This window comes from Meriones unguiculatus, chromosome 21, assembly GCF_030254825.1.
Source record: "Meriones unguiculatus strain TT.TT164.6M chromosome 21, Bangor_MerUng_6.1, whole genome shotgun sequence".
NCBI classification, from domain to species: domain Eukaryota; kingdom Metazoa; phylum Chordata; class Mammalia; order Rodentia; family Muridae; genus Meriones; species Meriones unguiculatus.
The window spans coordinates 29,049,117-29,063,257 of NC_083368.1; the positions used below are offsets into that span (position 1 = coordinate 29,049,117).

A 14,141-nucleotide genomic window follows, 5' to 3' on the forward strand; every position below is an offset into this window, starting at 1 on the left:
GGGGGACACCCTTGCCGGGCCACAGAAGATGATGCAGCCAGCCCTGATGAGACCTGATAGTCTAGGGTCAGATAGAAGGGGAGGAGGTCCTCCCCTATCAGGGGACTAAGGAAGGGGCGGAGTGGGAGAAGGGGGGGGGCTGGGAGGAGACAAGAGAGGGGCCACAGATGGGTTACAAAGTGAACAAATTGAAATAAATAAATAAATAAATAAATATGATCAAAGCTGGACGTAGTGGTACACACCTTTAATATCAGCACTTGGGAGGCAGTTATGTGGATCTCTGAGTTCAAGGTCAGCCTGGTCTGCAGAGCTAGTTCCAGGACAGCCAAAGCTACACAGAGAAACCACGTCTCAAAAACGAAACAAAAACAAAACAATAACAATGGAGACCATGATCAAAATATTTTGTATAGACTTAAAGCAAATAGAAAATAAATAAAACTTTTTTTTTTAAAGTAGCATGCTCCCAAGAGTCAGACACAGAAAGATACTGAGCCTCATAGACTAGCCAGTATTGCCAGCCAAATCAGTGAGCTCTAGGTTCATGCCAAAAAAATGAAAGGAGATCAATTAAGGAGGACACATGTGCATACATGTTTACTTGCATAATGCGTACACACCTACACAGTCACATGAAAAAAAATGGAATACTATTATTCTTGTAATTCAGACCTTTATAAGTACAGAGCTCACAGACCTTATCCAGAGCGGCCTGGACCACGGCTTCACTTTCTGTGTCCAAGGCTGACGTGGCCTCATCCAACAAAAGGATCTTGGGATTGCGGACCAGCGCACGCGCAATGGCGATTCTCTGTTTCTGTCCCCCACTGAGCTGCGCCCCTCTCTCGCCAACCAGGGTGTCAAATTTCTACAATTAAACAACCAGAAAACAGGAAAATAAAGCAAAGCAACAAACTGTCTCGGGTCACATTTCGAGCTGGGATGTCCAAGATGATGCGCAAGAAGTGCACAGCTATCACGTTAGGGAGGCGAGGGCTTAAGACCCAAGGTAAGGGGAGGCCCCTGCGAAGGAAGTTCTTCCAGCTCAGAGAGGCTTCCTGAGTTCACGTGGACCTCCTCAGGCCAGCTCTACTCTCTGAGCCTGGGGTGAGAGCGGTCAGGCACGACTCACGTGGGGCAGCTTCATGATAAAGTCGTAGGCGTTGGCCTCCTTGACGGCTTTCTCAATCTCGTCCATGGTGACGTCCTCCCGGCCGTAGCGAATGTTTTCAGCGATCGTGGTGGCAAACAGCACAGGTTCCTGGCTCACCACGCCGATGATTTCCCGCAGATACCTCACGTTGATGCTCCTGATGTCCTGTCCGTCGATACTGACCTGAAACAACACGTGTGAGTTTCACGCTTTAGGATCACGGAGCCAGAACGCTGGGCCCTGGCAACTGCTGCGGGCTGCGTGCCCACTCACCGTGCCCTCTGTGGGGTCGTAGAGCCTCTGCAGCAGCTGGACAGTGGTGCTTTTCCCGCAGCCGCTGTTGCCAACCAGGGCCACCGTCTGTCCGCTCTGCACCTTAAGGTTGAGGCCCTTCAAGATCTGCGAAGGCACGGGAGAAGTCAGCGTTAGTTAGGACAATTCAAAGGACAGACTGACGGACATACATTCTAGAAGCTGAATGCTGAATTCAATACTGGATTTAAATATATAAAATATATGTTGTTGTAGTAAATATTTGGTGTTGAGCTAAACGATGTTATTTATTATTGGCCCTCTAATTATTTCAGTGGAATTGTTTAACCCACTATCACAATTAATAGGACACAGACACCTGTGAAATTTTATAATTGCCTTTTTTTACCTTGGGCTGGGCAGATATTTTACCTACGCTGTCTCAATAACCTCACCACCTCTACCTCCCAAACCCCACCCAGTGCCATCCGCCTTTAACCTTTATCCTTTTCTGGGCTACTTTCCATCCATAATCTTATAAATACTTGCTCTTATTTTTCATTTTGGTGTTTTCTCCATCCACGCTCTCCTTGGAGTCCTTCTCTTGGCCCATGTGATTTCTTCTCCACGCTAACCCATTGTGGCCTCCTCCTTGCTCCTCTCTTCCTGTGTTCTTCCCCTGATTTTCCTGTTCCCAAAGCCTGGGAACCTTAGCCACTCCGACCCCATTCTGCCCTGCCCAGGTTTTAGGCCTCTTTTTAAAATTAATTAATTATTACAATTTACTCACTTTGTATCCCATCTGTAGCCCCTCCCTTTCCCCCTTCCAATCCTGCCCTACCTCTCTCATTTCCTCCCATGCTTCTCCCTCAGTCCACTAATAGACGAGGTCCTCCTCCCCTTCAATCTGATCCTAGCCTATCAGGTCTCATCAGGACTGGCTCCATTGTCTTCCTCTGTGGCCTGGTAAGGCTGCTCCCTGCAGGGCCAGCCACTGGGTTCATGTCAGAGACAGTCCCTGTTCCCCTTACTATGCAACCCATTTGGAGACTGAGTTGTCATCGGCTACATCTCTGCAGGCATTCTAGGTTATCTCCATGACCAGTACTTGGTTGGACCAGTCTCAGAAAAAAACTCTGGGCCCAGATATTTTGGTTTTGTTTCTCTCCTTGTGGAACTCCTGTCCCCTCCAGGTCTTTCTATCTCCCCTTTCTTTCATAAAATTCCTTGCACTCTGCCCAAAGTTAGGCTATGAGTCCTAGCATCTGCATTAATACCCTGCTGGGCAGAGTCTTTCAGAGGCCCTCCATGGTAGGCACCTGTCCTGTTCCCTGTTTTCTCCCTCTTCCGATGCCCTCATTCAGAAAGGCAAACAAGATAGACATGAGTTTTAGATCTTCAATCAACCAATCTGGTATAATGTCTTAGGCAGGTTTACACAGGAAGGGTGGGTATATCCAGGCTTGAGATATATATATATATATATATATATATATATATATATATATATATATCTTGAGAGATATATATATCTTGAGAGCCAGGAATTTGCATCAAAATACAATCATCAGACTATCCCCCAACAATATGTGATTATTTCCTTTGTTTTAAAATATCTAAAGTAGCATCTCTATCCAACAGATTACTGAATCATAGATCTACCGTTTATCACCATACCTTAACTTTACTTCGAGACGGGTAGCTGAAGTGAACATTTTTAAATTCTAAATTTCCCATTATACTGTCTGGTTTGTGTCCCTTCGTTGAGAAGCTGTCGATGCGTGGCTCCTAAGCAGAAAAATAATTTAGGAGATCACCAGGTTACAGTAACTACTTTGCAGTGACAATTTGTGGAGAGAGGATGTAATAGTGAAACTGACTCAATCAGAAAACCCTTTTAAGTAGATGGATAAATAGACAGGTTAGACTTACATTATCAATTATCTTGAAGATTTCATAGGCTGCCCCTCTTGCATTTGCAAAGGCCTCTATGCTCGGAGCCATATGTCCAATACTAAAATTCCCCAATAATACAGAAAAGAAGATCTGAGGAAGGGAGACCAAATCATGCATTACTGAGAGCTTAAGTACAATTTTTCTCATGTTTTCTTTTGCTTCTAACACAACCAATTTCATTTGAAAGCAACAAAGATAACATAATAATACTAAGTACTGAAAATATTTTAAGTTTGTGACTAAGAGATTCAAGTTCAAATCCTGGTAATCAGCTATGCTGAACTTAACCATTCCACTTTAGACATATATAAAAGTATAACACTGTAGTCAACAAAAGTGAAATAGCTGTGATTCTTTGGTTAGAATGAAAAAAATCAGTGTGAATTTAAGTTTAAACACTTAATGTGCTTGGAATTTGGAATTAGTCTTATTTGTGCTTCATTACACAAGAGTATAATTTCTATACAGTCATCATACTAAATTGAAAATTTGTATTTTTCTTCCAAAGGTTCAACATTTTTACCTAGATATTCACAAGACTAAAACGACCAGGTCTGTACCGGAATTGGCACTGTTCATCTTCAGAATATTCTCTTCAAGTCTTTGGTCTTCAAGTCGACCTGCTCTGTCTACGGTGCATATGGTGCTACTGCCTCTGCAGATGCTCTCTCATGAAGCACACACATAAGGCACGACTCCACGCTCCTACTTCATCTCCCTATGCTGTGTTCTTTTTGAAATCTAACAAATGGCTATGTGGGTTTTTCTTCTTTGTTTTATTCAAAATACTTTCCTCTTGTTCCTAAAGACTTGACTTTGCTCTATTGGAGCTTTAAAGAACTGATTTCAGGACTCATTTCCTAGCCATACAGGAACATGACTGTGGACTACACTTAGTCTTCACAACAAGGCTGGAAATTAGGGCACATACTTCTGTCATGTCTGTTTGACAGAGGAGGCTTAGAAGAGAAACCTTAGAAGAGCTTAGGCAGTTGCTCCCAGATCACTCAGCTGGGAAAGTCCAGCTAGAACCTGAACACAGCGAGTCTGGAATAGAACCCTGCGTGCGCTGTTCCGATGTTCCTGATCAGCGAACATCTGATACATATCGATTATCCAAAGCAGAGGATGTCCTTCAGGAGGAGAAGTGCTGCTGCTCAGGCTGACATACACAAAGCCCGGGTTCTACACTCAGCATATGGAAAACCAACCAAAAATGTTTCTCTACACCACACTAAGCAGGACACATTTCTTATTACAACCTAAGTTCTTAAACAAAACAACAAGAACAAACAAACAAACAAACAAACATGGCTGCTTAAAAATAAAAACTACCCTACCAGCTGAAAATATGACTCAGCAGTTAAAAACACACACTACTCTTGCAAAGGACATGAGTTTGGTTCCCAACACCCATGTTGGGCTGTTCATAACCTCCATCTAAGAACCACCTGAAACTCTAGCTCTTCTGGTCTCCTGTGGCACCCACACACACACATGCATATGACAAATACATACTTATACATACACATAATTAGAAATAAAATAAAAATTTAAGCTACCTTAAAAACTGGTGAAGGGAGCAGTAAAGCCTGTTCCTAATCAAACAGCCTCATAAATGGTGTTAAATGAGGTTAAAAAAAAAATAAAGGCAATTATTGCTTCTGTATTACAATTCTAAAATTTTAAAAAGAATTTATTAATTTTTATTTCATGTGCACTGGTATTTGCCTGTGTGAGGGTGCTAGATCTCTTGGAACTGGAGCTACAGACAGCTGTGAGCTGCAATGTGGGTGATGGGAAAAGAACCCCGGTCCCCTGGAAGAGCAGCCAGCACCACCAACCAGTGAGCCATCTCTCTAGCCCCTACAAATCTAAATTTTGATGAAGAGAATTGTTTTCCAGACATGTGGTGCCCACCTATGGTTGCCAAAGTCAACAGCTAAGGCAGGAGAATCACCAGTTTGAGGAGAACCTGGACTACATAGTGAAAATGAGAAAATATAAAAAATGGAATTACATTAAATGAGTCAAAAAAAGGTGGCCGTGGTCATGAACTCAACACGGTTGTGCTTAGGAAGGAAAAAAAAAGGAGCTGGCTATCACAGATTGAGCTTTGTTTATAAATTATTTAATTGTCTTCAAATGAAAGAAAACTGCCTTTACTTGTGCACAGTCCTCCAATGTGGGAAACCTCTAAATAGAATATTCTATTAAAAAGAGCAACGATTTACGTTTCTACAGATCTTTAAGGTTCATCAGCTGCCATGCAAAAGATTTTTATTATTCGTTTTTTATTTGAATAGTAAATCAGAAAATAAGAAAAGAAGGGAAGAGAAGAGAAAAAAAAATAAGAGATTAAGATATAAGGGAGGCACTCAGTACAAGCTTGTCAAAATGAGACCATCCCACTAAATGTAAGCTCATAGCAGACAGGTAGCTAATGTTAATGGTATTCAGGCTACAGGTCTGGGAATTATCTTTTTTGAAAACACTTCTTGTCTTCAGAGACTACATTTTTGCCAGACCCTGTAACCAAGTTAATAATATGCTTTAAAATCATTTAAAACCATATAGTGACTCTGTTACCCTACGGCATAGGGTTTAAGTGTAACTTGCTGTTAAGAAAGCAAAGTAACCAACCTGGCCATGCCTTGGACTTCAGACATGTTAAACAATCAACTTTTCTATATTTCAGAAGAATTACATAGGTGTGTGTGTTTTGGTAATAACTTGCGAAAATACAGACAATGAGTTGAAAGCAACTTTAAAGGAAACAAGTATCCACCATAAATGTTGGAAACAACATGTGGGTCTAGGTTGATCATGTCTGCCTGCTATTTGAGGTCAGTAAAATAGCATCTTTCCTTGTGAACCTCTATTCAATTTTTCGTTGAAAAAGAATCCTTTTTCATTGAAAAAGAATCCTCATTCTTTTCCAATGTTTTCTGTGCTGTTCAATGAATATAGAGGAAAGAGCTCTTTGTAAGGACAGACAGACAGACATCAGACCACAAATAATAAGATAAAAGACACAGTGAGATAGTAGAGAGTTCAAACTTAGGCTCATTCATTCACCCCCTAGGCTCATGTTTAAATGCTTAGTCACCAGGGAATGGAACTCTGATAAGATTAAAATGATTAGGAGGTGTGGGTATGGTTGGCCTTGTTGGAGAAAGTATGTCGCTGGGGATGGGCTGCTCAAAGCTCAAGGTTCATTTCTCTCTCTCTGTCTCTTCCTTCAGATCAGGATGTAGCCCTCAATTACTTCTCCAGTACCATGTCTGCCTATGTGCCACCATGCTTTCCACCATGATGATAATGGACTAAACCTCTAAAACTGTAGGCTAGCCTCCATTAAATGTTTTCCTTTATAAGAGTTATCTTGGGGGCTGGAGAGATGGCTCAGTGGTTAAGAGCGCTATCTGCTCTTCCAAAGGACCCAGGTTCAATTCCCAGCACCCACATGGCAGCTCACAACTGTCTGTAACCTCAATTCCAAGGGAGCTGACACCTTCACACTAACGCACACAAAACAGTAAAATTAAATAAATTAAAAAAAAAATAATTACCTTGGTCATGGCATCTCTTCACAGCAATCATACAGTGACTAAGACATTGGTTTGTGACGCTTCAAGATGAAGACTTTTTTTCTTATTATTGAATGAACATTTGTTTGTAGTATTTAATAGTTTTTCAAAGCACATTCTTCTAAGGTCAAATTAAAACCACTCAACTTAATTGTCATTTTTGAGGACTCCTCTTATAAATTACATATTACTTACAGTAAGCACTTGTCCAATAGAATATTCGTCTGAGAGGACCAAGGAGGTTCCGTACCAGAACGCCAGTGAATATGAGGCATAGACCAACAGGTAGGCAATACCTATGGAAATGTTGGCCGTGATAGCTTTCTTGATCCCAACATTTTTAGCTTCTTCTAAATTTTTGTTGTACCTGAAAAAAAAAAAACAGAAATTATTACATATGCTCCATTCATAAATTTAACAAACTATGCTAACATGACAAGAGTTACTTGAGTAACTGGAATGCATCCAGCCCTGTAGTACACAAGCGTTTTCTTCTTTTCTCCACACCTTACCCCTAAGACATACTATTATTATATTATTCCTTTGTTGAAGAGAAGACTGAGGCTTGTGCCTTTGGGGGGCCTTCATAATAACGAAATAATAAAAAATATCAAAAGTACCTATTATTGCACATACAAGAAAAACAGCTGGTCGTGGTGGTGCCTGTAATCCTAGCACTAGCGTGGCTGAAGCAGGAGGACTGCAAGTTCCAGTCCAGCCTGTCCTACTTGGGGAAGGAGGAGGAGAGAAGAAAAGAGTAGGGGTACCGAGAAAGAAGGTAGAAGGAAAAAGAAGCTGTAAGTGGGGGGGGGGGGAGAATGAAGACTTTAGGAAAAGAGAAAGAAGAGGATGAAGAACAAAGAAGGGGGAAAAGAGAAAAGAAAAGGAGCCAATAGTTCATGAACTAGATATATAATGCTGGAAAATCTTAGCATAAGAAAGCAGTTTAAAGTTCTGAACCTTAAGGAAGCTTTAAAGCCAGCTTGCTCTCTTGGGGTGCTAGAAGGGCCAACGGGAAGATTACACACGATATGGAAACTGTGACATGTTAAACCAAGTGTTTGATACCTAAAGAAACTGCACTAAATGGGCCTAGAGCCACACAGCAATAATCCCAGAACCTAGGCAACCCAGGTGAAAGGACTGAGAGCTCCAGGCCAGGCAGGGCTGCATGGCAAAGTGCTCTTTCTTAAAAGCAAGCAGTATAGCTTTATCTTGTGTGTATAGATATGTGAATTTTAAGATTGCTGTTCTACACATACAGTAGGTACAGACCAAGAAAGCTACAGGCACCCTGTGACAGTGGGGACACAGACTGGCCTGCAGGTGAAGCAGTGAGAAACCCTAAGCTCTACAAGAAGTACAACCTGGATCAGGCTTAAATTACATGAAAGAGCAGAACGATGGAGCCACACACTGCCAGCACATCAGGCTTAATCTGACTAAGCTACCCAGCTTATTAGCTCTCTGTCCTAGCTGAGCAAACTGATAGAAAGAGCACCCCTAAGGAGTGACAGAAACCACAACACTCCAATTAAAAGTGCTGGGTGACCCTCAGCAAAAAGAGGTGACGCAGAAAGAACAAGGAAACAAAAAACAATAACAATTTCTGCTAACAAACTAACTCCAGATGGACAATATCCAGCTCAAAAATTAGATGAAAAACCAAGACAACATGTAGCATCCAAAAACTATAGTGTGGACAGTGACTCAGCTGAAATTCCAAACAACGAATTAAAAAAATACAACTATAATCACATTCCCAGAATTCAAGGAGAACATGAATGCCCTCAAAGAGCATACAAGCAGCTGAATGAAATATGGACGTCAACTCAAGATATGAAAATGGAATTCAATAATGACAGAAACACTGATGAAAAAGCAAAACAAAATGACGCTCAAAACGTGAAACTCAGTAAGTCAAATCAAAAGCTAGTGGAAAGCCTTACTTACGAAGAGTCTGAATAATGTGGAGGACAGTCTAGCAAGACTTGAGTCAAGGTAAAAGAATTTCATCATTCAGTCAAGGACAATGATACATTTTTTTTTAAAACATATAAAAAGAACATGAAAGAACTTTGAAATATCATGAAAAGATCAAATCTATGAATGATGAGCGTAGAAGAACTTCATGCCAAAGATTCAGAAAATATTTCCAACAAAAACTATAGAAGAAATTTTGCCACATCTAGAACAGATGTCAATCTAGGTACAAAACACATGAAGAATACCTAAGAGACAGGACCAGAAAAAACAAAGCAAAACAAAAACAACTCCTCATATCATGTTATAGTTCAAACACTAAAAACACAGAAAGAAAAGAAAGAAGGAAAGAAGAGAAAAAAGGAACTGAAAACGGCAGGAGAAAAGGGCCAAATCATATACAGAGGTAAGTCAATCCGAGTAACAGTTGATTTCTCAATATAAACTTTTAATACCAGAAGGGCTTAGAGTGATACAGTCAGATTCTGAAAGCTAATAACCAAGGCTGTTATACCCAGAAAAACTACTTGCCTTAGTTAAAAGAGAAACAAGAAATTTCCACGACAAAGCAGTCTACACATAAGGCCTGAGGGTCTGAAACTGCTAGAGAAAAAGTAGGGCATATTCTTGAACATTTAGGAGTAAGTAAGGACTTTCAGAATAGGATTCTGGTCACTCAGGAAACAAAGCCAGCAATCTCCACACAGGATTCCACGAAAGCAAAAAGCTTCCATATAGAGAAAGAAACAGATTTGAAAAATGCAAGAGAAAAAAAGAAATGTTGAATGTAACATAATGAATCTATTCTGACTGCTGCATTTAAGGCATTCACAATTGTGGTTAAATTTCTATTCCATGCCAGCCAGTTTCCTCCCACACCTGATATTTTGATGGGAAAGAAGGACAGACTGATGGCTTCAGATGCAGAAGTTTTGTAATGATATATCCCAAACCCTACAGAAACTTTTGCTATCTTGGGAGATTTAGATGACTCATCTCTGCCTTAGCCATGGCAAATGTCTCATCTCTCAGGTGTCAGGCTGGCTGAATTCTCCTCTAAGAGGAATTCCTTTACCATATTTAAATGTGCTCTCCTCAAGTTCCTCAAGTACATTTCTCTTATCAGAACATGTTTTGAAAGATTATGTATGTGTGTTGGGGGATGCATATGTCACCCCCTAGAGGCCAAAAGGGGTGCGGGTCAGATCTCCTGGAGCTGGAGTTACAGGTGTTTGAACCCATCCAATCTCAGGTCCTCCATAAGGACAGGAGGCCCTCTTAATCACAAAGCCATCTCTCCAGCCCTATCAAAGCACATTTCAGCACATTTCACTCTGAAAAAATACCCCCATCTCTCTCTTCAGTCTTTCACTTCTTAAACTAATGACTGTCTGTGTACCGGACACTTCCTTATCCGTAGTTTCTGTACCAGGCCCTCCTTCTCTTAGAATGAAAACACAGGCTTTCAAAACATCCCAATGCAAAAAGGAAACAGAACATACACACTCCCTTCTTCTAAAGGCATGCACTAGGAAAGCAGAATTAGAATTGCAACTTTCCAGAACATTAGCAATGACACAGAATTTTAAATTCCTAGCGAAAGAAACCCAAACCTTTCAAGTTCTTTCTCTTGTCCTCCAAATGCGATCACGGTTCTGACGGCTGCTAAGACTTCTTCAGCAACTGCTCCAGCTTTGGCATATGCCTGGAGTTCCTTGTTAGTAAATGAAGTCAACACCTGTCAAAGTGCAATCTTGTGTTATTTTCGGATGCCTAACAACTCTACCTTTTGCAAAGTAAAAAACCAATAGATTCAAATATGTTGCTTGCACATTAACCATGAGGAGCAAGATCTGTGAATGCCACCAGTACCCTCTAGCTGCCCCAATGTCTGGGCAAGGAAGAGAATCCTGGGCAGAAGACTCTGGGCCAACTGCCCAAGGCGTCTGGGAAGATAGCCTCCAGCCGACAATGGGAAACAGCTCCTCAAAGGAGTGCATGGACCCTTTAACCCAGCCGACAACCTGAGACTCTAAGACGGGGCAGAGCAGGGAGTAAGTTGGAGGCCCCAGTAACTGAAGCAATGTGGAGTTCTTATAAGATTCAGCTGCACTCTCTTTTCTTCATCTATCTACAAGGCATCCTACACGTTTTAAATAAACTTTTATTACATTCTGAAGGGTTTGAATCTAACCTGTTCAATGCTCTACTAAGCAGGAAGATCAATCAAGAAAAACAAGCTTTTAGGCTGGCAAAGGCTGGCAAGAGGGCTCATCGGGTAAAAGTACAACTCAAGCCAGGCTGTGCCCTGGAGAGTGACAGTAAGTCCTGCAAAAACCACGAGGGAAGGGGGGCAGTGTAGTCACAGGAAGGCCACTTTTATTGCACAGTGAATGTGGTGCTGTTCTCTCCTGGGCACAGATCTTTCCGGCTCAGCATGTCTTTTATATACGAGGCCCCCTTTCCACAAGTACTAGCTCAGTGGGGTTGGGTCAGCTTATTCTGCTGATTGTTAAGCAGAAGTTTAAAAGACCCTCCCTCTTGTCTGGAGAGGGCTAAGAGAGGTGGATTCACCTACCTTTGACCACAAAGCAGATGACAATCCAATAAGAGGGCTGACAGCCAAAATTACAAGGGTTAGCTTCCAACCACTTATGAATCCTACCATAAAACCCGCTAAAAATGTAGTTATGGACTGAAAAACCATTCCAATTTTGTCGCCAATTCCATCATTAATTTTGGACACATCACTAAAGAAGAAAGAGATCATGTTACAAGTAATGTCAGATTTGGAAACATAGAACTTATCCAATTTTGCATTGCATCACCAAGTCTGACGTAAAGTATATGTCTAGAATCTTTGTATATATACACTTCACTTGACAGGCTGTCGGTTTCCAGTAGGAGATTTGTCATCAACAGTATTCTATGAAGCTAGCTCAGCTGTGGCCTCATTCTAGGCCCACATGGCCTCAGACTATGAACAAGGGACATTTAAGACTATTCACTGTGAAATTTCAAACTGCTCAGAGATTTCTCTGCGTGCATCTGGCTCTGTCCTCTATGAAGGCAATCTTTGAGTTCATCGTGTCTTCTGTAGAGCAGAGGATGATAGACAGACAGAAGCTCCTTCCTTCTCTCCATTGCAGTCCAAGGAACCCTGGCAGGAGAGGGCTCAGCGGGGCTGGACAGCCCACATTGTCGCTCCCCTGTGCATCACTGCTGTGCTCGCTGAGTGTGTCTTGACTCTGCCAGTCTAATCCCTCAGTGCCAGGCAAACAGGAGCCCCACCTCCATCCTCCCATGCCCTGGACAAGAAGCTGTGGAAGACCCAGGTACCGGGCACAAGGGCTTTCCTCCGCTCAGTGATGCACCGACAGTCCTGACAGAGCTGGTGCGTCTCCGCCACAGCACTGAGAACGAGACCACATCAGACTCCAGCCAAAAGCCAGGTACTCACTCTGTGAGCCGGGTGTTGAGCTCCCCGACGTCGTGCATGTCAAACCAGCCTATCTCCTGATTCATTATAGCGTGGAAAAACTTCTGCCTGATTTTGTGTATCTGTCTTCCGGCTGCCATGCACCAGAACGAAACCTGAATGTAGGCAACTATGAGCACACCAGCACCAATCCCGGTGTAATAGTAGGCATACCTGAAAAACAAGGACGCTGTACGTGCTGGTAGCCCACCCTCCTTCACAAAAAAGAAGCAGCTGTAATGGTCACTAACGGCTTTGTAATGGTCAGTATCCACCTACATCTGCACCAAGGTAGAGGAATTACTGACAGCTGCCGCACTCAGACAAATAGATGCCGGCTCTTCACTACCTTGTAAGCTCAGGCAGTTTGCCTCCCATCCTATGCCCCAATTTCCTAGCTGGTAAAATGGTGCTTACATAAAATGGTTCTTTGCATATAATAATGCAGAGAACATAGTTACTATGAGAGAGTGCCTAGTGAACTGGCATCCGGTAGGACATGCCATTTGTTAGAGTGCTGATCTCATGACATCAGCTTCATGGGCAGTGAGACCTTCAGGTTGTCTTCCTGTCAAGGGATATAAGCAACAGAGTTTGTCTGAAAGTGCAAACCAGAGACGGGAGTGAGTCCACGCCCTTTGAACTCCTGCTAGACTGTGGCTGCTAAGTCACAGATGAAAACTAATAGTATTGCTCAATTAGTCATTATTAACTGCCCTAAAATGTCTTAATGAATCAAAGAGCAGGCCCTTCTAATTTAAATTGAAACAAGGAAAAATGAAAGGCCTCAAATTAAATCAAGAAAAGGTGAATTGATGCTGTCTTGTTCAGAATCTTCACAATCACCAGAGCAAACAACTCTTGGGCTTCTCCACTCAGTTAATGCTAGACTAAAGGCAAACCTTCCAAAGTGAATGATAGGGCACAGATTTCCCCAATTAAAAATAAAAGTTTCACTTGTTACCTTCTGAAAAATTCAGTGTGTTGTAGGAAAGCATCAAAATGCTTAGTTAAAAGGAAGACAGTCTCTGATGAGACATTCACAGTCCTGTGCTCAACCTATCGGCCATCCTGCTAACATATTGTGCCCTGTTACATCTTATAACTTGATAAAAAGATATGGTACAAGAAGAATACTTCTCATTAGTAGATACATCTATAATTAATTATTTTTCATGTGCTGATCATATAGTAAGAGTAACCCCATTTAACACGTGGTGTACCTTATGGCTAGGGAACAATCTGTTAGTTTTATTTCTTTGCTCATTTATTTATATTTTTTAGTTTAATTTTTAAAAGAGTCTTGCTATAATGTAGCCAGTCTTATTTATTTGTTCTCTTATTTATATTTTTTTAGGTTTATTTTGAAACCTAATCTGGCTACAACGTAGCCCAGGCTGGTTTTAAGCTCAAAAGCCTCCTGGGAATACCTTCACAGTGCTGAGTGTGTCCATGATTCCTTGGTAATGTATTTTAAACAATCCAGATATTATTGTTAACTGGGCCTTGTTGCTTAAACCTGTAATTCCAGCCCTTAAAAGGCAGACTCAGAAGGAATACTACAGGCTTGAGAGCAGCCTGGACAGTGAAGTCAGAGCATGTCTCAAAGGAAGAGGGAGGAAGGGGAACATGAAGCTGTCTCAATATAGAAAATACTGCCTTAAGAGGATGGACATCAGAAGAAGAAGAAAACAGGAAACAACCTAGGAACCTACCACAGAGGGCC

The 14,141-nt window shown here is 41.8% G+C and overlaps 1 protein-coding gene across 1 annotated transcript in view; it reads right to left on the reverse strand.

The window, feature by feature from the left end:
- The window catches only part of LOC110555238 (ATP-dependent translocase ABCB1), a 65,633-nt gene that overhangs the window by 38,764 nt on the left and 12,728 nt on the right, over positions 1 to 14,141 (reverse strand). Inside the window, exons 6-14 of the mRNA XM_060373881.1 lie at positions 12,398 to 12,589; positions 11,516 to 11,687; positions 10,551 to 10,675; positions 7,150 to 7,321; positions 3,341 to 3,454; positions 3,086 to 3,196; positions 1,430 to 1,555; positions 1,136 to 1,339; positions 701 to 871 (exon numbers count right to left, since the gene is read on the reverse strand). Coding sequence (XP_060229864.1) covers positions 701 to 871; positions 1,136 to 1,339; positions 1,430 to 1,555; positions 3,086 to 3,196; positions 3,341 to 3,454; positions 7,150 to 7,321; positions 10,551 to 10,675; positions 11,516 to 11,687; positions 12,398 to 12,589 — 1,387 coding nt within the window. The remainder of the gene's footprint in view (positions 1 to 700; positions 872 to 1,135; positions 1,340 to 1,429; positions 1,556 to 3,085; positions 3,197 to 3,340; positions 3,455 to 7,149; positions 7,322 to 10,550; positions 10,676 to 11,515; positions 11,688 to 12,397; positions 12,590 to 14,141) is intronic.